At 37.1% G+C, this 25,098-nt stretch overlaps 1 protein-coding gene and 1 long non-coding RNA gene across 2 annotated transcripts in view; one reads left to right on the top strand and one right to left on the bottom strand.

The window, feature by feature from the left end:
* Positions 1 to 3,414, bottom strand: part of LOC108703066 — a 38,632-nt gene extending 35,218 nt beyond the window's left edge. The window contains exon 1 of the long non-coding RNA XR_005964563.1: positions 3,362 to 3,414. This is a non-coding gene — a long non-coding RNA (uncharacterized LOC108703066). The remainder of the gene's footprint in view (positions 1 to 3,361) is intronic.
* The window catches only part of klf7.S (Kruppel-like factor 7 (ubiquitous) S homeolog), an 86,119-nt gene that overhangs the window by 47,775 nt on the left and 13,246 nt on the right, over positions 1 to 25,098 (top strand). The window contains 1 exon segment of the mRNA NM_001087437.1: positions 8,313 to 8,916. Coding sequence (NP_001080906.1) covers positions 8,313 to 8,916 — 604 coding nt within the window.

Here is a 25,098-nt window from a genome sequence, read left to right as displayed (position 1 = left end):
TGTAGTATTTGAGATAGATATATATATATATATATATATATATATATATATATATATATATATATATATATATATATATATATATATATATATATATATATATATATATATATATATAATATCATACAGAATAAGGTCCGCACTCTCAGGACTTAGGAAAACTAAAAAATTTTATTCACAAAGGAGACTGACGTTTCGACCTCTACAGAGGCCTTTCTCAAAGTGAGAGAAAGGCCTCTGTAGAGGTCGAAACGTCAGTCTCCTTTGTGAATAAAATTTTTTAGTTTTCCTAAGTCCTGAGAGTGCGGACCTTATTCTGTATGATATTGTATCTAATTTTTGGACACTGCACCCAGGCATATTTGAAGTTTGTGACGTGAGTGCCGACTCCTCCATGGACTGTATATATATATATATATATATATATATATATATATATATATATATATATATATATATATATATATATATATATATATATATATATATATATATATATAGTGAATAAAGTACCCCCTCTTGTAAAATATAAGGATATTATAAGTTACCGAGGAGTTTCATGACCATATAAAAACACGAGGCCGAAGGCCGAGTGTTTTTATACAGGTCATGGAACTCCGAGGTAACTTCTAATATCCTCATATTTTGCAACTGGGGGTACTTTATTTATTATAATACACAAGTTTTAGGGAGTCATCAGAACTCATCGTTTATAACTGATGACATCAGAACTCACCGTTTATAAGGATATAATTTACAAACAGGGGTGTAACTATAGAGGAAGCAGACCCTGCGGCTGCAGGGGGGCCCAGAAGGTATAGGGGCCCCACGAGGCTCTAATTCATATACAAATTCAATAAAACAAGTCAATCTCTAGACATTTTGGGGGCCTATAAAATTATTTGCTGTGGGACCCAGTGATATTTAGTTACACCACTGTTTACAAGATATTCATGGCTTTTGTGTATTATATATATATAAAAACACAGAAATGTGTTCAAACTTTCATAACCTGCCAAACATCTTTTTGTTCCTCTTTCTATTTCCGAAATGTTGGGAGGTATGAATTTGTAGCTTCATTGTTTGTAATTTTTATTATTAGTCTTGTTAAGTTTGAATATGGGTTCAGTGGGATGTAAAAAATGACTTTGTTTCTGAAGGCCATAGCCTGAATTAGTATGTTTATAGTGCTATGCCTGAGTGGACAAATCCCTCCAGTAACACAGCTTTATGGAGAAACACATAAACTAACCATCTATCAAACAAGAAGCAACAGTGTGAATCATATTTAAATCAAAGATTACAGGAAAGTACCTCTTACTTTTACAAGTTTCATTTTATCAGCATTCTGGAAGGCAGCACTGCCATGGCTGAAATATATTAAAAGGATACTGTCATGGGAAAAAACATTTTTTTTCAAAATGAACCAGTTAATAGTGCTGATCCAGCAGAATTCTGCACTGAAATCCATTTCTCAAAAGAGCAAACAGATTTTTTTATATTCAATTTTGAAATCTGACATGGGGCTAGACATTTTGTCAATTTCCCAGCTGCCCCTGGTCATGTGACTTGTGCCTGCACTTTAGGAGAGAAATGCTTTCTGGCAGGCTGCTGTTTTTCCATCTCAATGTAACTGAATGTGCCTCAGTGAGACATGGGTTTTTACTATTGAGTGTTGTTCTTAGATCTACCAGGCAGCTGTTATCTTGTGTTAGGGAGCTGTTATCTGCTTACCTTCCCATTGTTCTTTTGTTTGGCTGCTGGGGGGAAAGGGAAGGGGTGATATCACTCCAACTTGTAGTACAGCAGTAAAGAGTGATTGAAGTTTATCAGCATAAGTCACATGACTTGGGGCAGCTGGGAAATTGACAATATGTCTAGCCCCATGTCAGATTTCAAAATTGAATATAAAAAAATCTGTTTGCTCTTTTGAGAAATGGATTTCAGTGCAGAATTCTGCTGGAGCAGCACTATTAACTGATTCATTTTGAAAAAATTTTTTTTTCCCATGACAGTATCCCATTAAGAATGGCATGTTGGTGTCTGTAGTTCAGCAAGAGTTTAGAAAATTGTTGCTTGGATATTCCTGGCATATGGGGGGAAAACAAATTGTACTAAACCTAAAATAATAAATTGCTTCAGTGTAAATAACGGGAAGCAGGCACAAAGTCTTCATTTCATTTATCAGATTGAGATGTTGTATTGGGTATTATTGACGTAAGTGAAAGCTACAGACTTATCTGTTCTAATCAGCAGGACAGTGATCTGGTGAATAGATACGAGAAACATCACATCTTTGTTATTCCATTTAAAATCCACAAGTATAATGAAACAGAAAGACTTCTGTGTTTCTCTCTGGAATACCTGTCAATGGCTCACTGCAAATGTTATCCCTGCTCAACATAATTCTAGCTGTTTAGTCTCTCAGCCGCTCAATTTTTATCTTGCTCGTCTCTATTTGGTGTCCCCACTGATAATATATTTATAGACTCCCTACCTGATCAGTGCACTTATAGTGGGACAGAGTAGGAGAGTTCTCAGGAGCAAAAATTCATTATAAATACGGCTGCTGTACATGGGAATTCTCCTATCAGCCCTACCCAGTCTCACAGACAAATTTCTTTTTGGTGAAAGTAGCCTTTCTCCTGCCTGATGCAGTTCCCCTGCTGTAGGCTCAGGAAATAAGGATGCAGCTGTATAACTGGAACAGGAAATAACCGGGAAGCTGTTTTTAAGTGACAACTGGTTAACTTACAATAAAAAGATATTATTCCTGCTGTAGGTAGCAGATACTAGCATATACATATATACTAGTTATATATATATATAATTATTTTAGGAGAACAGCAAGAATATTTATTTTTGTACCTAAATCATGTACTGTTGGTACCCTTTAAACTGGGTACATTAAGAAATATGTTGGCACTATATAAATACATGTTAATAATAATAATAATAATAATAATAATAATACAGTTCATCACATTTACTTAAAAAAAAATCCCTTTAAAAGGCTTACAGACCTTTGAGCGCTACCTAGCAATGAGTATAATTGTTAGGTTTTCAGGTGTCTCCATTAGGAATACAGCGGCATACCTCCCAACTGTCCCGTTTTTTCATGGTGGGGGGGTTTGTGGATGCACACCTAAGGCCAATTTCAAAAAGTATAATTTCAAAAAGTATAAAGCCCTGTCTAAGTAATTCAAGTAAATATGCCAGTGCATGTAATTTTGAAACAGGGTTTTTTTGTTACAAAGTTATGATCATAATATTGATAAGCCACCATACCACGTCAAGGTAAAACCCCACATGGTGGTCCCTAACTTATTTATCTTTAGTCATAGTAAACAAGGTACATTACCTCTCTGTAGTAACAATTCTTTGTATAAACATCTCCTGTGCCTTGGTTTCAACTCTGTGCTAGATCCTCCCCCGCCAACTGCTGAGCGGCTTTTAAGTGGGAGAGACTGCCTTAACCAACGCCCATTTTAGAAAAGTAGAAATCAGGTGTTGTAATTAAAATCAAGGTAGAGTGATATGTGCAGTTGCACAATAGTGTGTATACATGTGTAAGTGAAATGTGAAGGTATGTATGGTAGTGGTAAGGGAAAGTGTATGTGTATCTGGGAGTATATGTGTAAGAAAGCATAGAATAAAAGAGTGTAAAGAAGAAATAAATGAAAGACATAATAAGTGTATGTGTACATAGAGTAGTGTCTAATGGGACGTTGGTTTTTTCACGGCTAGACCCTCCCATGCCGCCAGCACTTATGGCTTTTAAGAGAGAGCGATTGCACAAACCAAATAAGTTAGGGACCACCATGTGGGGTTTTACCTTGACGTGGTATGGTGGCTTATCAATATTATGATCATAACTTTGTAACAAAAAAACCCTGTTTCAAAATTACATGCACTGGCATATTTACTTGAATTACTTAGACAGGGCTTTATACTTTTTGAAATGATACTTTTTGAAATTGGCCTTAGGTGTGCATCCACAAACCCCCCCCCATATTGATGTATTTGCCTGAAGCTTTGGCTAAGCTCATGTGGTTATTGCACCCTCATACCCCCCTTTATACTTTTGGTGGTCCCCCTCACTTGTTGTGCCTTGGTTTGTGCAATCGCTCTCTCTTAAAAGCCATAAGTGCTGGCGGCATGGGAGGGTCTAGCCGTGAAAAAACCAACGTCCCATTAGACACTACTCTATGTACACATACACTTATTATGTCTCTCATTTATTTCTTCTTTACATTCTTTATTCTATGCTTTCTTACACATATACTCCCAGATACACATACACTTTCCCTTACCACTACCATACATACCTTCACATTTCACTTACACATGTATACACACTATTGTGCAACTGCACATATCACTCTACCTTGATTTTAATTACAACACCTGACTTCTACTTTTCTAAAATGGGCGTTGGTTAAGGCAGTCTCTCCCTCTTAAAAGCCGCTCAGCAGGTGGCGGGGGAGGATCTAGCACAGAGTTGAAACCAAGGCACAGGAGATGTTTATACAAAGAATTGTTACTACAGAGAGGTAATGTACCTTGTTTACTATGACTAAAGATAAATAAGTTAGGGACCACCATGTGGGGTTTTACCTTGACGTGGTATGGTGGCTTATCAATATTATGATCATAACTTTGTAACAAAAAAACCCTGTTTCAAAATTACATGCACTGGCATATTTACTTGAATTACTTAGACAGGGCTTTATACTTTTTGAAATTATACTTTTTGAAATTGGCCTTAGGTGTGCATCCACAAACCCCCCCATATTGCCGTTTTTTCATGGGACAGGCACAATTGGGACAGCTCAACCTACAGTCCCAGATTGTTAGTGAAATGTCCCTACTTTCTCTTTGATCTCCTGCACTGAACAACCAGAAAAAGATACAATGTTTCTAAAACTTAATTGTCTTTTCAGCAGAGAGCCCCCAAATAAGTGGCAGGTGCACTTAGATACATTTATAACAATTTAAGATATGCAAACAAACAATTGTAACAATTTAAGACAAGCAGGTTTCTTGGGGAAACTGTAACTTGCAACTTAAAGGGCAATTCACCTTCATTAGCAAAACTGTAAAAACACCTAAAAGCCACAGAAATGTGTTAAAACTTTCAGAACCTGTTACATTTTGTAATCATTCCAACTATGCACTATACATTTGTATACCTCACAACTGTCCCGTTTTTTGCTGGACAGCCCTGATTTTGACAGCTCAACCCGCAGTCTCGGATTGTTACTGAAATGTCCCAACTTTTTCTTTGATCTCCTGCACTGAACAGCCAGAAAAAGAGAGCCCAGAATACATGGCAGGTGCACTTAGATACTTTTGTAACAATTTAAGATAAGCAAAGAAGTAGGGATACTGTCATGGGAAAACATGTTTTTTTCAAAACACATCAGTTAATAGTGCTACTCCACCAGTCTTCTGCATGGAAATCCAATTCTCAAAAGAGCAAACAGATTTTTTTATATTCAATTTTGAAATCTGACATGACTTGTGCTCTGATAAACTTCAGTCACTCAGTCACTTCAGTCACTCTTTACTGCTGTACTGCTGTACTGTACACCCCCTCCGCCCCCCCCCCCACAGCCTAACAACAGAACAATGGGAAGGTAACCAGATAGCAGCTCCTTAACACAAGATAACAGCTCCCTGGTAGATCTAAAAACAACACTCAATAGTAACAGACAAGTCCCACTGAGACTGTTTCAGTTACATTAAGTAGGAGAAATAACAGCCTGCCAGAAAGTAGTTCCATCCTAAAGTGCAGGCACAAGTCACATGACTGAGGCAGCTGGGAAACTGACAATATGTCTAGCCCATGTCAGATTTCAAAATTGAATAAAAAAAAAATCTGTTTGCTCTTTTAGGAATTGGATTTCCGTACAGAAGACTGCTGGAGTAGCACTATTAACTGATGCGTTTTGAAAAAAAAAACATGTTTTCCCATGAAGGTACCCCTTTATAGGGTATAGGGATAAGATAAGCAGGTCTCTTGGTGAAACTGTGACTTGCAGCTTAAAGGGCAATTCACCTTAATTAGCAAAACTGTAATAATACCTAAAAACCACAGAAATGTGTTCAAACTTTCATAACCTGTCAAATTTTGTAAAATGAACATGGTAGTTAGGGGGTGTGGCCACAACAATGGGCGTGTTCAAAACATTTTGCGGCAAATCTTTTTGTCCCTCTATTTCCACAATGTTGAGTGCTCTGTTGGGAAGCTGATTCCCCTGTGTGATTTTGTGAATGTTGCACAAGTCTATAATCCTCTCTTCTTTTAGCTGGATTGCAGTTGTGTGACAAATTATGGAATAGCTCTCACATAACATTTTATTAAAATTTTAACTCCCTGTATGTCAGCGTCTAAATCTCCATCATATTACACTCGCCCAGGGCAACGTTTTAATAACCACGAAATAGCTTATTTCCTAGGCATTTAAGCTCAGAGGAAATCTGTCTAAGTTCCTATTGTCTCTAGGCGTCCATTATGTTTTATAAAAGCTCTTATTGTCAGCTTGCTACCCATTACCTAAAGTTAATAGCATGTTCATTTCTCGCAGTATAGCAGTGTGAAAACTCCAAATCAAACTTCAGTTCTCAGGGCAAGGAACATCAAGTCTATTGTTTTGGTGGCAGTGTATTAAGCAAGTGTTTCAGATAAATCTGTATTTGTTCCGCTCTTTCTGGATTTCAGAGGTTTCAGAAATTGTTACAGTCTGGCAAAGAAAAAAATATGGGTTGGAATGTTTAGTAGGTATAAAGGCGCATATTTAATTTGCTATGGTGTGGAATTTTATGAAAATCAAAGATTTGAAAGTATGCATTTCAATAGACCCGTTTGCTTATTAATATAGAACACTGTAAAACTGGAAAGTGGAACTTATAATATGGTATAGGATCTGTTATCCAGAATGCTAGGGACCTGGGGCTTTCCAGATAATGAGTCTTTCCGTAATTTCAAGTCTGCTAAAAATAATTTAAACATAAAATAAACCCCATAGGCGGGTTTTGCTTCTAATAAGAATTAATTATATCTTAGTTTGGATCAAGTACAGGGAACTGTTTTAATATTTCAGAGAAAAAGGAACTTATTTTTAAAAAAATTGGATGATTGGATTGATTAAAATTAAGTCTATGGGAGACGGTCTTTCCATAATTTGGAGCTTTCTGGATAACAGGTTTCCGGATAACGAATCCCATACCTGTATCTCCAGCTTCCATCTAAGGCTTATGGCACACTAGGCATTATCTCCTTCAGTATATTTCTGCCACCAGATAAATTACTGTAATTGCCTCTGCTGCATACTGTTGACACCTGCCAACTTTCTGGCCAAAAAATAGGTGCTTCTCTAATACATGTGCCTCTAGTATAAAACAGAGCCATGCAACTTTTAGAAAGAGTATTGGTGGTAGGTTAAGTGATAAAGGTGTGGGACCTGTCTTTCCATGATCTATATTTTTTAAGTCTAATAAAAAAAATTACGAAAAACATGAATTTAACCCAATAGTATGATTTCCCCTCCCGGTCTGCTACCCGCCCACTTCCTTTAAGTGCAAGCGCTCAAAGGCAGACGCAGAAATCGATTTTCAAATCTCCCGCACCCAATCTCCAGTGCTCGTATTTGAGTGCCACTGGGCGGCATGCCGCCCCTGAAGTTCTGCCGGCCTAGGCCTGGGCCGTTGAGGCCTTGCCACAAACCCAGGCCTGATTATATCTTAGTTGGGGAAGAAATTAGTACAGCACCCACTGTTTAGAATAAAACGGCCTTTATTGGACCAAGGGCATTACAGCTGTAATGCCCTTGGTCCAATAAAGGCCGTTTTATTCTAAACAGTGGGTGCTGTACTAATTTCTTCGCCAGTATTGCCAGTGGGAGGTGGCCATTGGAGGACGTGCACCCAGCCAAAGAAGAGAGTTACAGTTGTGCTGACTACTAATCTGCTATATCTTAGTTGGGATCAAGTATGAGGTACTGTTTTATTATTACATAGAAAAGGGAAATTATTTTTCCATAATTCTGAGCTTTATGGATAATTGGTTTCCAGGTAACAGATCCTATACCTGTAGTACTAAGTAGATAGAGAATAGGGAAGTTCCAACACACAGACCAAAAAAGAGGTGACACTTCACTAAATTAGATTTTGAATCATGAAAAACTTGGTTGTTACTGACCAGCCCTGGTTATGGCAAATGCACTAGAACTACAGTATGTGATTTGTAAAGTTCTGTGTTGTAGTTGGCCTTCACTTGTTAATTATTCTTTATCCCCTTTATTTCACAGACATGCCTGGAACTGGAGCGGTATTTGCAGACAGAACCTAAAAAAATGTCAGAAACATTTGGAGAAGATTTGGACTGTTTTCTGAACACCTCCATTGCTCAGGCTGCTGATGGCACTGCTTGCAAGATTGATTCAATTGTAATTCCAGTGGATATTAGTACCTATGAAAAACGTCCAAGCATGGATGTGTTACTTTCACAAGACAAGTTACTATCAGAGACGTGCGTCAGCCTACAGCCCGCTACAGAATGCTATACGTCTGTAAACCAAGCGCAGTTGAATGCAGTTACATCTCTAACGCCGCCATCATCCCCAGAACTTAGCAGGCATCTAGTCAAAACCCCACAGTCCCTTTCTGTTGTAGATGGCACCGTGACCTTAAAACTAGTTGCAAAAAAGGCCACAGTAAGCTTGGGGAAGGCTGCAGAGTCAGCATCAACGGCGGTGACGTCAAAGTGCGGCCATAGTGATAGTGAACAGACTGGGGGCCCAGGAGAAGCTTCCCCTGAAAATAAGAAAAGGGTTCATCGCTGCCAATTTAATGGCTGCAGGAAAGTCTACACAAAGAGTTCACATTTGAAAGCCCACCAGAGGACACACACAGGTACTGCTCTAGTTTTGACCAGCACACATTTTATTTCATGGATATTCATCCCTTGACCATGGAGCTCTTACTGACCTGTAACACTTAAGGCCTCCAGGGTTACTGAGTGATGTAGTTCAGCAACAGGTCAATTCTCTCCTTTATACTTTGTACTTTATACTTTGATTTTGGTTTTGCACAACAGTTTTGTGCTTTACTTTGTTAGAGTTCAGCATGGGTTTTTGAATGACCAGTGGTTTAGGCACATTGTAGTGACTTGTGGCACATGAATTTATTTATTCAAGTTCTATCGAAGGGGCTTTGAACCCATACTTGTGTGTACATTTAACCCAATGAAAGAAACTGTAATTCTAAGAAACTTTCCAATATTCATAAATTCAAAATATTTAGTTGTTCTAAAGTAATTGTGTATATAAATGTAATAGAAATTGAAAGCATTATTTATTAGTCCCTTTCTGTACTTCTGTTTCAGACTTCTAAAACAATGTAGCAGAAGTCAACCCTCCTCCAGCACAGACACCAGTTTCCACAATGCTTTCCCTGCTACTTCTTCTTCTAAGCAACTTTAATTAAACAGTGCTAAATACTATAATACACATTTGTTTGAGATTATAAATCAAGGCAGTATCTCTTTCAGTTCTCTCCTGGTCCTGATTTTGAAACAACGGGCCAGATTCAATTAAATGAGAAAAGTTATTTTTATGGTTTAATATTGTGGAAATTTATGGACGAGATTCAATTAAAGGAAAGAAAAAACTTTTCTCCAAATTCAGTTCCATTTTTTCTCCATAGACTTCACTTCCATTTTTTCCCCATAGACTTCAAAACGGTTTTTTTCATGTGATAAACCTGGTGAAAAATTTTGCTCATCACTATTTAGTAGCATTAAACTGTATTTTTCCTTTCTTGACCTCGTATTATTCGCCCCATGTTTCCAATTCTTTTTGTATATTTACTCTCTAAATCTTCTTTTCCTTTGTTGCCTAATCTTTAACAGTGCCGTTGTTTTAACCTGCCAGCCTCAGTGTATTTTGGCTTTATTCAAGTTACCTCTCATCACCCCCTCTATTCTGTCTGAAACAACTTACATATCAATTCATTTTACATATTTGCTCCTTACATATTTCCTGTGTATCTCCACAAATATACAGACTGTAATGCACAGCCCCATTTTGTTTAGATTAAATGGGCAGTTCACCTTTAAGTTAACTTTTAGTATGTTATAGAATGGCTAATTCTAAGAAACTTTACAACTGACCTTAATTTTTTCTTTTTTATAGTTTTTTAATTATTTGCCTTCGTCTTCTGACCATTTCCAGCTTTCAAACCGGGGTCACTGACCCCATCTAAATACAAAATCTCTGTAATGTTACAAATGTATTGTTATTGCTACTTTTATTTCTTATCTGTCCTATTTCATCCCTCTCCTATTTGTAAACCAGTCTCATTCAAATCAATGCATGGTTGCTAGGGTAATTTGAACCTTAGCAACTGCATGGTTGACATTGAAATCTGATGAGCTGCTGAATAAAAAGCTAAATAACTCAAAAATCACAAATAATAAAAAATTAAAACCAATTGCAGATTATCTCAGAATATCACACTCTGCATCATACTAAAAATTAACTCAAAGTTAAAAAAACCCTTTAAATGGGTTGTTCACCTTTCAGATAACTTTTAGTATGATGTAGAGAATGATATTCTGAGATAATTTGTATTTGGTTTTAATTTTTTATTATTGAAGGTTTTTGAGTTATTTATCTTTTTATTCAACAGCTCTTCGATTTGCATTTTAAGCAATCTGGTAACTAGGGCCCACCGGGAGTTTTCCTGGTATTCCGGTGGGCCAGTCTGACACTGATTACTCAACCCTTCCCACTTTTATAGCCCTGCCTTCTGCTGCTTGAAATTTGCACTAATTTGAAAATTACTATTAACACTAAGTACTAAAATCCCCATAAAATACCTTTAACACTGGCACTTTTGGACAGAGCTCAGAGAGCAATCCAGGACATGACCAAAAAGCACCCAATAAAAGGAACAATTGATTCACATCTCTGCTTCAGCTTATTTCCTAAAGTTCCTATTGGCAGTAGTCAAGGGTACTTTTCAGCCGCCTGAAATAAGCAAGCTGAAAGGAGCTTGTGACAAAAGCTTTAAAGTGTTAATGCTTTATCAAACCTTTGTAGCTATCCATTCAGAATTCAGTTTATTTACATTGTTTGAAATTCAGTTCAATTCATTTCATATAGTTAAACTGGACTTAAAGTGAAAACTAAGAAATTTTATAGAGAGATCACAGGAGGACATTGCCTGGAATGATTTGATGGCAGATGAAATTGAAAATGGGATAGCATCCAAAAATTGATTTTTCTTTCCCTTTAGCTTCTGGCAGAGTTCCTTGTGCCAGTTAGGGAGGGTTTTGTTTTTTGTTATAATTGATAGAGCTTCCAAAAATATTCAAATGATCATTGTGTTTGCACTTATCCTAAATGTTGTGTATTTGTATATTAAGGAACCACGTCTTAAAGTGATCCTAGACATAATGAATATGATGAACTATTCAATTCAGAAAACCCTACATGGCTTACCACTGCCTTAAATACAGTGCAGTAATTCTGCCAGCTAATATTTATCTATCGTCCTTTCTATACTTCCACCTTTTTTCCAGTAATTACAATATTTTTTGAACCCCTGTAAATATAACAGACTCAGCTGTGGACACCCACAGTGGTGGACATTACTCACCATAACTAAATTGTTACACTATCCATTGCACGCTGCATTTTACACAGCATTATACAGCGATTGCTTATTGTGTGGGAGAACACCCTTACAGACACAGAAACAACATACAAAGTCCTTGCCGATAGTATCCAGATATAATATGATTAATTCTGTGCAACTTCCCATTATATATTAATTACAATTTAATTACAGTGTGTAAATGCAATTGCCCTTGAAGCAATATCTGGCTGCCCTTTGCTGTTCATTGGCCTGCTGGTTATAACGACATGCAACATTGAAACAATATTGTAGCAGTCAGCTGCCCACAAATAACCGACCTGTTACTACAGCTTCAAGTTACTTCTGGGGCTACTTTATGCAGTTGCACAAATTCAGCAAAGAGTTGAGCAAAAATTAAAAAGTATCCCTTGCCGTTAAGAGCAATATATATGATAAATATAATTCCACATGGCATGCTAATTTTTCTTTCTAATTTTTTTTTCATTCTTATAAATTACAGCAGTTACAGTCGGTAGTTACTGGTTCTGTACATTGCTAATGATCTTTAGACTAATTACTGTTAAGTTTGAGTTTAAGGTAACCTAGTCCATATCCTTTGTGTTGCAGAGCAACCATTAAATTGCCAAGGGTTGAACAGCAGCCAACTTACATGGCTCAGAATGACATCTTCAAATATTCCTTATGAATAAAGGGTTAAGGGTTGCACTTACATGTTTATCTCCACACCCCAGGGATCCAAAATAATAGAGAGGAGGTATGAGATCTATAATTAGAGGCATGTACAGTGATAGGAGGAAGGTGCTACATAGGGCAAAGGAAATGAGCTGTATGTGTGTTTGGTGAGGAGGGGAGCAGAGCAAGTGATGATGATGCTGGCTGCTAGGCAACCTCATCAGCATTAAATGCAGTGTGCTAATTGTCTAGCATGTTAAAACCTGGGTACCAGCCCTTGCCTTGCTTCTCAGCTGTTTCTCAGTGGCTCTGTTGCTAGACTACCACATATTTTCTCTCCCTCGCACTTTACATTCTGAGGGCTAATTGGCTGACTGGCTGCTTGGTGTTTCTGCCGGGTACCAGTCTGAGCGTGCATCTCTGCTGTTCTCCCTGGAGGCGCTTGGCAGGAGGGGGAGGGAGACAGAGAGAGAGAAGGATATGTCAGCAATTAATGGAGCACAAGTGTAAATTCAACACAATGTCTGCCACCTGCGTCCTGCCCAAATTCAGCCTTAAACCAAATCCTGTACAACTAAGAACACATCAAACACTTCTCTAGTTTGCATAAGCTTTTTGGATTGTTAAGAACCTTAAAAAAACTCTCTCTTTTACTGTTTTATTATAGGCGCCGCGTTACTGTAAATGCCAATTCCCGTTGTTCTGGCATCACAGGGTTAAATAAATTGCAATCCCACAGCAGCTGTGATGCACAGTAAGGGCTTCTTCCATAATTAATGATTTGGTTAATAGTTTTTACAGTTGGATCTGTAAAGATCATACCAGAAAATGCACAATGCCTAATGCGTTTTTTTCTTCTATCAATCCATAGCTAGCTAAGGGGGTTATTTATCTAATTTATTTCTGAAATGTATTCCGACCAAATCAGTATGGGTTATTTCCCCTTATTTATCAATGCATTTTTAACGAAAATTTCCTTTGCACGAAAAAATTAGAAGAAATCATGAAAAATTCAGATCGTACAAATTGTTGGTATTTTCCGCCTGAAAACACAGATTTTTGCAGGAAAACCACAAAATCTTCGGATTAATGCACAAAACCCTGCGCAGATCAGGATTAGGCGAATTCTTTGCCAAAAATTTGCCGCCTGCGAAAATTTGCCAAAATGCATTTGTCTATGGTTGACAATTTTTTTTTTGATGCGTGGCGAATTTCTTTTGAAACACAATATTTTTTTCTCCCATTGAAGTCTATGGGCATCATTTCCACACAGCGAAAAAATTTGCTCATCCCTAATCAGGATATCTTTGGGACTTCTCCCATTGACTTATGTACAACCTCACCAGGACTGAAGTGCCGGATTTTCAGATTCTGACTTCCTCAAGGTATAATAAATCAAATTTGAGGTTTTTTTTCACTAAAAATTCAGAATTTATAGTAAAAAAAAAAAAATGGAATTTTAGGCATTCTGACTTTAATAAATAACCCCCTAAATGTAGGGTGTTTTATTCTGCTTGCTGTATATGCTTTTGACTGCCTGCATTACTTTAAATGGGATAAGATGTAACACACCAAATAATTAAATGTGTACACATTATAAAATGGGAAGACAGTTGTTATTTTTAGAATTGCATTTTAAAGGGAAAATCTCAGTGGGTTTAGTAACTTTAAAATAAGTGTTTTAAGGTGGAAGATTTCATATACTGTATTTGGCTATTTTCTGGTATCTGTACTATTATATTACACTTGGCAAGGAGAACATATTTCTTTGTTGCTTAAAAATTGGCTCAAAACCAAGAATCTGCTGTAGTGTATGATTTTGTAACTATTGTTCAGTAGCGGTAGTAGCAGTGGGTTCATACTCTTGCTGCAGACTGGGGTTTGGCGGAAACTCAGCTATTGTCCTGTTAGAGATCCTTCATCTGGTCCTAATGTACCTGATTTTCTGCAGATTTTTATGTTCCCTTTCGTCCCAGAGGAAACAGTCCAATCCGAGTGATCTAGGCTATAACTAGCATGCATAACGTTCTGCTAAACGTAGCTTCTTCATGAAGAGAATCCAGGGAGAGCTTCTACTATGCCTTAATAGTGTTACATTACATTCCCCAGAATTCCCTTTGCTGTAGGCATGATTTTTTTGGAACCCTGTAACTATACAGTCCCCTAAAAATAAATTATCAGTCACAGTACATTAAAATACACTATATGCTTTAATCATAAGGTTTATTACGGCCCTTTTGAAAATAATTCTGTATTATTTCTCAAAATGCCTCTGTTTTAAAAATGAATAGTGGGCATGTCTGACAGAAGTAAATTAGAATGTGAGTAATAGTGATGTGTGGGTCGACAAAAAGTCAACCTGCATTCAACCCTTACCCATCACTCCCAACCTGCGCCCAACACAACCCGACAAGGCACCTCTAAATATATAGACAGTGTCGGCCTGGGATGCCTGGCGCCCACAAATAAATATCAAAATCAACATTATTATTTTAAAAAAAAAGAAACTTGAATGGCCTACCAATATTAAATTAAAATATCTTGTTCAATTCTCCAGTTTGGAATTTAATAACTGATCTGGTTTCTTGAGTCTAAATTACCCTAGCAACCAGGCAGTGATTTGAGTCAGAAGAAGGCAAATCATTTGAAAACTATACAAAATAAATAATTAAGACCAATTGGAAAGTTGCTAAGAATTGACCATTCTATAACATAATAAAAGGTATTGTATATGATCCAAAATTATATTGTACAGTGAGCACAATTAGATAGCGTCCTCACAATATAAAGTGAGACATAACATTTCCAGCACATTATTTAGTCTAAGGCACTGGATTCAGGGACAACAAACACATTCTCCAAAGGAAGATGCAGTGGCACTTGCACTTTAAGAATATTGAGAGGCAATGCGTTCTGGCACCCCTGGCAATTTATGTACAATCAGGGCAATGCAACAAGGTAAATGCAAATTTGCAAATTTAAATTATAATCCACCCAGAACATTGGCACACAGACAGGGCCGGATTTACATAGTGGGTGCCCCTAGGCCCACTGGCGTTCGTTGCCCCTGTCCCTACCCCTTTATTCTTTCAAATTTTCATCATCAATGGGGATTGGCGCATGGGAAATTTAAAAAATGATTGTATCTCCAGCGCATACCAAGTGTTTTTGAACCAATGTGGGTGTGGTTGGGCAGCATGCCGCCCCCCTAAAATCATACCGGCCTAGGTGGCCTTTCCACAAATCCGGGCCTGCACCCAGAACATTTGGCAGAATAAAAACCATGAACGCGTTATGTATCAATCCCCCAGAAAACAAACTAGGATAAATACAGAACTTCATTCATAAATTCACCAAACACAAGGCTGGATAACTGCAGGCCCAACACAAACTGCAGCAGAGGCTCACAACTAGCACAGAGAGCGAAATTGTGCTCGCTGCGTCAGTAAAGCCGAATTTCCGGGTTAAAAAACGGAAATTCTGCTCTTAAAATTACAGGAGTGGCTTTTTGCCGCCCCTGGTAACACCTGGGCAGCTGCCGTCTGAGACTCTGAGGCAAGGTACTCACGCCCCTGCTCACACACTTACTTTTGTTGCCCAGGCCCCAAACATGAGTAAATTCCACCATGCTGCTGTAAATCTGACAGTCTTGTCAGTGAGGATGAAAGAGAGATGGATGAAAGAGAGTCTCTTAGTGCAAAACAATTTCTTCACAATAGGAAGATTTTAGAGGGGGGGGTTGGGGGAGAATGCAGCACACACATATTCCTGAGTGATGGACAGCCTGCCCCGGTGCCCTGTGATAGAAAACATCACTACAGCTGAGACTGTGTGCTCCACGAAATGCTGGGTTAAACAGTGTGGCTGGATAGGAAAGTTGGAATTTATACCTCCTGCACGGCTCGACTATTTATGGTTAGCTATTTCACGATACTGTTTCAGGAGGACTACACATTTATATAACATGGGATATTTCAGTATCTGTTAGAGGTGTAAAGGGCAGAGGCTGTTTTCACCTCTTTTTCGAACATTCCCTTTTCTCAAGACTCACTTTCCCTCACATTAGGTGTGATATCACAAACTCCATCGTTCTTTAAAACAGTCAGTGAATATGCATTTCTCTCTTCTTGTTTATACCAGGCTTGTCATTTTTAGAATCTGCCCCTAGGTTCATTTTAAAGTGATTTCCCACAAAACCACATGTTACAGCAAATTATTTCTTTCTGATATCCCTTCCTGTACTTTTTCCTTTGTAAATAACTACAGGGAAATGTCAATTTCCTCTTGACTCTTCCACATCCTTACATATTTACTTATAAGTTAATAAGTAATGTACATTGTCAGAGCTGTTTTTGTAATTCCCAATAAACCAAGGTGTTTCATAAAATAAAACTTTTGCAAATATATTTGGAGATGATGCTGCAGCCTTTAGTGCACTGCCAAATTAGGGTGGTTCTTAACTGGTGTGTAGAATCCTCCCCAAATTAGAATTATAGAATGAACTGTTTCAAAATCAAAGCTGCTGCGTGACTATTGTACAGCACTTCTGGTTCATCTTTGTTGGACTGCATGATTTGTATCTTGTGCATGTACAAAGAAATTGAGAATGTAACAGTATATTCTTATGGAAAGAGCTGAGGGACCATGCACAATTTTTAATGCTGTTTCAGAAACTGATATGTTAGTGGAGACTCTCTGCTTCTAGCCTAAACGTATAATATCATAAATAAATATCTTTGTTTTAGTATTTATCATATGTGCAAAACTGCCATGTTCATTTCTCCTTCTTTCGGTAAATCTGAAAGATATGCATTTTCCAACAGAATGCTACAGATGCTTCCACAGTTAAACATACACATAGAGGCACATTTATTAAAGTTCGAATTCATGTTTTTTAACACTCTATTAAATTTTAATATACTTAAAATTCGACTGGGGGATTATTTATAAAAAAAAATAAAAATTGAATATCTAAAACTCGGATGAATTTTCCCAAAACTCGAATCGAATTTGAATCAAATTTGATTAAACACGATGTCAGGAAGGCTAGTAACATGTCCAAATTGGTCCCTAGACCTCTCCCATTGACTTATATATGAACTTGGCAGGTTTTAGGTGGCGAATATTCGAATTCGAGTTCTTAAAGGGCCAGATAAATCTCAAAATCTCAATTTGACTCTTAATAAATCTGCCCAGCCCCTTAATGGGCTCTGCCAGCCCAGTTCTGCTCCCCCAAACAGCTGCTGAGTTAATTTGGAGAATGTACATGATGTGTTTTGATGTGGCGCATGCACGAGACTCCAGGAGAAGAGCCCTCGATGTTGCAGCCCCGGTGGGCCCCCAATGCTGCAGTCCGATGCTGCATACATAGCAATGCTCTTTTCATAATTTCCCCTGATAAAGTAAATAGATGCAAATAAATCAACTAAAAAAGTGTGAATTATTATATAATCACTATATCTTGTTTTTGTAGTACAGGTATGGGACCTGTTATCCAGAATGTTCGGAACCTGGGTTTTTCCAGATAATAGATCTTTGTGTAATTTGGTTCTTCATACCTTAAGTCTATTAGAAAATCCTGTAAACATTAAATAAACCCAATAGGCTGACTTTGCTTCCAATAAGGATTAATTATAACTTAGTTGGGATCAATTACAAGGTATTAGTTATTTATTACCAAAAAAAAAATCTTTTTTAAAATGTTTTAATAAAATGGAGTCTATGGGAAATGACCTTTCCTTAATTCAGATCTTTCTGAATAATTCTTGATAATGGATCCCATACCTATCATGCCAAGTCATGGTATGTGGCCTGCTATCCAGAATGAGACATAGCGTTTTCCAGATAAAGGGTCTTTCTGTTATTTAGATCTCCATATTTTAAGTCTATAAAAAATCATTTTAACATTAATTAAACCCAATATGATTGTTTTGGCACCAATTGGAATTAATAATATCTAGTTGGGCTCAAATACATGATATTGTTTTATTACAGAGAAAAGGAAATAATTTTTTAAAAATCTGAATTCTTATATTTGTAGGTTTTTCTTGCCTCTGATTTGTTGTGTTCATTGGTGCATGTCCAAATAAAGTCTTTGCCAACATTTACACTGATTGTAGACTTGAGGTATTTAGGTGCAAAAAACAGCCACATAGTGCACCAGTAGCATATGTATATACCAAGGTCTCCTAACTGTAGTGTAGATGGCATCTTTGTCCACACTGTAAAAAAGATGGAACTGTGAAAATATTAAATAATATTATATATAATAATACAAATGTTAAGTATTTTTATAAGGCTGTTGTTTGGAGCTGAACCAAGTTTAAGTGAACAGATGATTGGGATGTACCAACTGATCATATCTGACCTAAAGATATTATTCAATATTAGTAGCCATGAGTGTAACAATAGATTGTAGACACTGTATTTTTTTATGAGAAGAAACGTTGCTTAGTAATTACAGAATGTGAAGCAGTGCTGATAGCCAAGGAAAAATCAAAGGAGTAGCAATTAGCTGCATTTTCATACATAGTATGCTTGAGTAGCAAGTTGCAGATTTACATCTCTCAAACTCAATACTTCTTTTTATAGGCAATAGTTAAAAAAAGGCTAACTGCTCAGTTTCAATTTAAGCTATTTACCTTTGTGGCAGCCCTAGGACGCATGGTCCTAGCGCCCGCCCATAAACCTTTGCAGCACAAACACACGCCCCCTACCTTGTGCGTGTGCATGCTCCGAGCCAGTAGAGCTGGACTAATAAGGTGTATATATACGCACCCCTTGTCATGCTTTCAATTAGATAATCTGTAGCATTGTGGATTTACTGGAGGCTTTTGTTACAAATAAATACATTCAAATGCAATTTTGGGCAAAGTCACTATGTTTTTTCTTTTTACCCACAATACAGCTTTCTTTGCCCTAATTGTAATTTAATTGTGGCCACAAGATACAGATGCACCTGAAGCCATCACATTAGAACAAACCAAGTGTGTAGCTCTATGACATGTTTGGATGTCATTGTTTGGGGTACTCTGTGTCAAAATGAAGTCCGCACCTGATTCTTTAGTGACGAGTTGTCTAAGTTATTGCAAACTTCTAAGGGAACCCTAGATCTACCACCACTTTTGAGGATAGCTAGCTCCAGGCTCCTCCTGTGTAGATTTACAAGAGGAACCAAGCAAAGCAAAGCTCCAAGTGCAAGTAAGCGGTATTAGATACCAGTGCCTTTACAGAAGGTTATTTTTATTATGACCACTACTGCAATTTTTTTGGCCTTCTGTAGTAGCCCAATGCCACCATAGCCTTTTAGCAACTGTGGTTTTTTTTGTTTTGTTTGGAAGGCTACCAATAGAAGTCTTTTCCCTTGAAGAATGTATAACTATATATGAATATGCTCTCTTTGTGTGTGAGGGGTGGTGGTGGGGGGGCAGTTTACCAGCTCATATCCCTAAACTTCTATATTACATATTTTTAAGCAATCTTTAAAAAAAAATTCTGTCTAAAATTCTTAATATAGTCCTTTTCCAATAACCCCAGGTCTTCCAGTAATAATACTGGATGCCATCTTTTTATTCAGCCTTTGTTCTAATCTGGACACTTAATAAGCATCTATGGGATAAGAAATTAATCTGACTAATTTAGTTCCCTGAATGCCTGTAGGATAAATTTCAGCTCTTGTCCTGCACAGAAGGTGTAAACATTCATCTTGAGTAGATAATAATCCTTAGAAGGTGACCACTTTTTTTCTGGGATCTCTGTCATTAACTCCACAGAGAAGTCAACTGTGTGAGTCTGTAGACACACATTTTTGACTACATCTTTTTTTATATTTTTCTGTGGAGATTTACTGTATGCACACTAAGAACATACAGTAGATGTTGTTAACAGGATTTGTTATAAAGAATATAAATAGCTCTTGATTAGGCTATCCTATCCTGTTAAAAACCCTTTGGTTGAGTTTGGGATAAACAATGTCAACTTACATCACAGCAGTTTTAAGTTTTATTTCAATTTGCCCCCTATCTGCATGGGTTTTGTATATTCTACCATGTCAATGTGGATTATCCTAGGTACTCTGGTTTATTCCCATACTCCAACAACAGGAAGGTTAATTGGTTGCTAATAAAATTGACTATAGTCTGGGGCACATTTACCTAGGGTCGAATATCGAGGGTTAATAAACCCCTCGATATTCGACCGTTGAAGTAAAATCCTTTGACTTCGAATATCGAAGTCGAAGGATTTTGCGCTATGCCTACGATCGAACGATTCTAAGGATTTTAATCCATCGATCGAAGGATATTTCTTTGATATTTCTTCGATCAGGAAATTGTTAGGAAGCCTATGGGGACCTTCCCCATAGGCTAACATTGGCCTCGGTAGGTTTTAGGTGGCGAACTAGGGGGTCGAAGAATTTTTAAAAGAGACAGTACTTCGACTATCGAATGGTCGAATAGTCGAACGATTTTTAGTTCGAAACGTTTATTTCGAAGTCGAAGGTTGAAGTAGCCCATTCGATGGTCGAAGTAGCCATATTCGAAATTCGAACTTTTTTTCCTCTATTCCTTCATTCGAACTAAGTAAATTGGCCCCTCTGTGTTATGTGGCTGTGAGACTTTAAACTGTATGCACCACTGGGACAGGAGTTGGGTTCATGTGACTATTAAACAATCTCTGTTTATTCTCTGTTGTGTATCATGTTGGCATTATATAAAATAAAGGATAATTACAATTAGGATTAATAGTGTTTGATTAAATGCTTTACTCTTCACACATGGCCATGGCTTCTGGCCCATTCATAATACAAAGAAGCACATCTCATTTAAGTCTGTCTCTAATCTTTTGAGGGTGAAAAATCTAATTTGACTGAGTTTAAGAGGTCACCTACACATTTAGCTTTAAGCAATACAGTTGGATTCACTCTGAACCGTCTACTGTAGCCTCAGGCATAGCAATGAATCGTTGTCTACCAAATGATAGATGTACCCATAGTTTTCTAAATGTTGAAAAAATGGGGAGAAATTTATCAGACCTAATATATCTCTGTAGAACTGCTGCACAAAGCCCAGCATAAATATAGTGTAATTCCATATAGGGTAAGGCATAAATTATTGGCTGTTTGTGTACATTCCTGCCACAGTTAACATTTTGCTGCATGTTTGTTGAAATGCTAAATGTGAAATTTTGATTTATAGTTATGCTTACTCATACTCTCTGCAATGTTACTTTATTTAATTGCAAGTTAAGTTACAAGTTTAATTTTCGTTAGTATCCAATAGTACTGATTTATTAGAATAATTCCATCAATTTTTGCAATCCAGAATATACAGAAACATGTATAGTAACATGTGGTTAGAAAAACACAAATGCCCATTAAGTTGAACCTGCCTAACTGCTTGTTGATCAAGAGGAAAGCAACAAAAATCCCTTTTGAAACTATCTTGAATTTGCCTCAGAGTGGGAAATATTTCCTTTCTGGATCAACATTGTGCTATGACCTAATACAGTAACCCTGTAAAAAAGCCATCCATTACTTTTTTTGAAGCTACTCATGTATCTGCTAGTGCAACCTCTTCAGGTAATATTTCCACAACTTCATAACTCACTTTAAAAAAAATGTCCGCTTATTATTAGGAACCATTTTTCCTTCCAATTTCAATGGATGCCGTTGTGTCTGAAAACATGTTTTATCTGTGTTTACATATGTTAGTTCATTTTGGGATTATTAGCTACATATTGTGTTTTGGGATTCAATTTTCTGATATTTTACCCTATAATAAGAAGGGTTTTAGAAACTGGAATAATGTAATATTTATACATATTTTCTTAATATAAAGAAAGAGTAGACTTTTGTGTAGGGCAAACCCTGTCCTAATGAAAAACTGTAACTACATACCCCCCCCCCAAAAGTATTACAAACAAGTACTGTTGTACAAGTAGGGTTGAACATTCACCCCACAACTATTTTTATATGTGTTCTTTATATATGTTGTAATGCAAGCTTTTTTAAGACTGATGCTCCACATTACATAAAGAGCTGTTATCCAGAAACCCCCAAGTCCAAAGTATTACAGATACTAAATCACATATCTGTATCCAGTTGAATAGATGGAATAGTCTAAAACCCAGAAGTATATCAAAGACCTACAAAACATAAAATACAAGTATTCAAATAAAGCATTGTTGGTAAAACCCGTGGAATAGGGTAATATGTATACAAATTATTTTGTTGAGACTAGAGATATTTTCATATCTTTTGTAAGTATCTTTAGGGCTGAAATTAATCTTGTTTTCTGCAACTGAATAGCAAGTGTAACTATAATGGGAAATACTTTGGTGTTTTTGGGAGTTAGGAGGGTATATATGTGTGAATGATAATGCTAGTAAGTATTGAATATTTTTGTGAGATAAAAAAAATAGAATGCTTATACAAGTATTAGATTGATTATCCAGATTGCTTGGGAGCTGGGGGTTTTTTTGGATGAGGGTTTTTTTTAGTAATTTGAATCATCGTATTTTGTCTGAATATATTTTTCATTAAAATGTTAAATATATTCAGTAATAAGAGCCCATGACTAAAGGTGGCCATACACGGATAGATCCGCTCGTTTGGCGATGTCGCCAAACGAGCGGATCTCCCTCCGATATGCCCACCTTGAGGTGGGCAATATCGGGCTGATCCGATCGTGGGCCCTAGGGCCCAACGATCGGATCCTAGCATTCGCCAAACGGGCGGTCGGATCGCGGGACCGCATCAACGAACAGATGCGGCCGCGATCCAACGGGATTTTTAATCCCATCCGATCGAGATCTGGCCGACTTTCGGCCAGATCTCGATCGGGGAAGCCCGTCGGGGGCCCCCATACACGGGCCAATAAACTGCCGACACGGTCTGTCGGCAGCTTTTATCGGCCCGTGTATGGCCACCTTTAGTGCCCTAAGTGGGTGCGAAACGCGTAGGGCGGATAGAGATGCAAATATAAATTTTTTAACTTTGTATAAATAAAATTATTTTTTAACTAATCTTCTCTGGTCCTGTGGATCCGTTTGGGTGCCTGCTTCTTCTTCTCAAATATATTCAGTAGGTTGTTTTGCCACTTATATGGATTAATGCCGTTTGTTAGGATCAATTATAAGGTACTGTTTTATTGTTACAGAGAAAATGTAAACATTTTTTAGGAATGTGAAATATTTGCTTCAGATTGGAGATGGCTCTGCAATAATTTAGAGCTGGAAAAATTGTGTCTGTCTTTCCTGCTTTCTTTCTTTCTTTTGTTTTCTTCTTTTCTTTCTTGTGAAAACAGGTAGATGAATATAAACGGAGTGGAAAGTGAAAAACTGCCAATTGTTATAGCCTTCCTCCTAATTATGCACTGGGATACCGTGAACTGGAAAAACAAGCATTAGCTACAAAAATAAACTAATTACAAAAAAGGGATTATAAAAATCAGTGTCGCTCTGGGAAACACAAACAATTAAAAATGTTCTTATCTAGGTGGTTTGGAGCCATGTCTGGATATATCCAGAAGAGATCAGCTTGCTCTACCTAATGATGTATGATTGAAGCTGGCAAAAATGAGCTTGGCTTGTTAGAGAAATAGTGCTCCGACTTGCCATTAATACATGTTCATCCATAAATGTCTGATTACATGTGGGGGTTTCCAGCACATCAGAGTGCCATAACACTTTAAAATATTGCCATGAATTGTTCTCTTTCTGGACATAAATGTTATCAATTACACTCCGATAGTTTTTAGATATTGCACCTAAACACAACCCCAGAAATAATAAGGATGTCTCAATTTTGCCTGCATCAATACAAGAATTAAGTAGTGGTTCTTCTAAACTTTCCATCAAAAAGTATAAAACAAAAATATGAAGGCGACAAATTACAGTGTAATCACATACCTCCAGGTTACCAACGATCTGTTTATCCTAAGTGCAGAATGTCAAACATGAAGGCTCACCGCAATTGCAGGAAAAAATTAATTTGATCACATTTATGAAATCATAACTGCAAATTTCCCCTTGATTGTTTTAGGGCGCTTCACTACCTATTGGATATTTATAGGTCAAATGATTCTTTGTTTTTACTTATTCTTTTATTATGTTTTGTGTGGGCTTTTAACATTTGTGTGAAAAAAATACAATTTTGTTCCAGATACCATGGACTATTTGTGCCAACTAGTAAACTGAATACAATGTGCACAACTAGTACCGCTGATGTAAGGGGTAGCACACAAGCAGAACAAGGGCATATATTTATAAAGCCTTTAGTTACACACTGTACCTTGTACCTTTTTGTATCTTACACCAAAGCAGATGTAACTGGGAAATTGGCCCATAAGGATTGTATTGATGAGCACAAGTAGGGTGTGTGAGAAATACATATACCATATATATACAGTAGCCACAAATTGTTTTTCCTATCCATGGTGATTATAAATGTTTTTAAATAGGTTTTTATTTTCTTAAAAGAATTGTTCAGTATAAAAATAAAAACAGGGAAAATAGGCTGTGCAAAATAAAAAATATTTCTAATATAGTTAGTTAGCCAAAAATGTAATGTATAAAGGCTGGAGTGACTGGATGTCTAACATAATAGCCAGAACACTACTTCCTGCTTTTGAGCTCTGTTGGTTTCCACTGATACCAGGCAGTAACTAATCAGTGACTTGAGGGGGAGGGGACATGGGTCATAACTGTTGCTTTTGAACCTGATTTGTATGCTGAGGATCAATTGCAAACTCACTGAACAGTTAT

Source organism: Xenopus laevis, chromosome 9_10S (assembly GCF_017654675.1).
Source record: "Xenopus laevis strain J_2021 chromosome 9_10S, Xenopus_laevis_v10.1, whole genome shotgun sequence".
In the NCBI taxonomy this organism is placed as follows: Eukaryota; Metazoa; Chordata; class Amphibia; order Anura; family Pipidae; genus Xenopus; species Xenopus laevis.
Note: the sequence above shows the minus strand (reverse complement) of the source record. Positions and strands in the feature narration are given on the sequence as shown.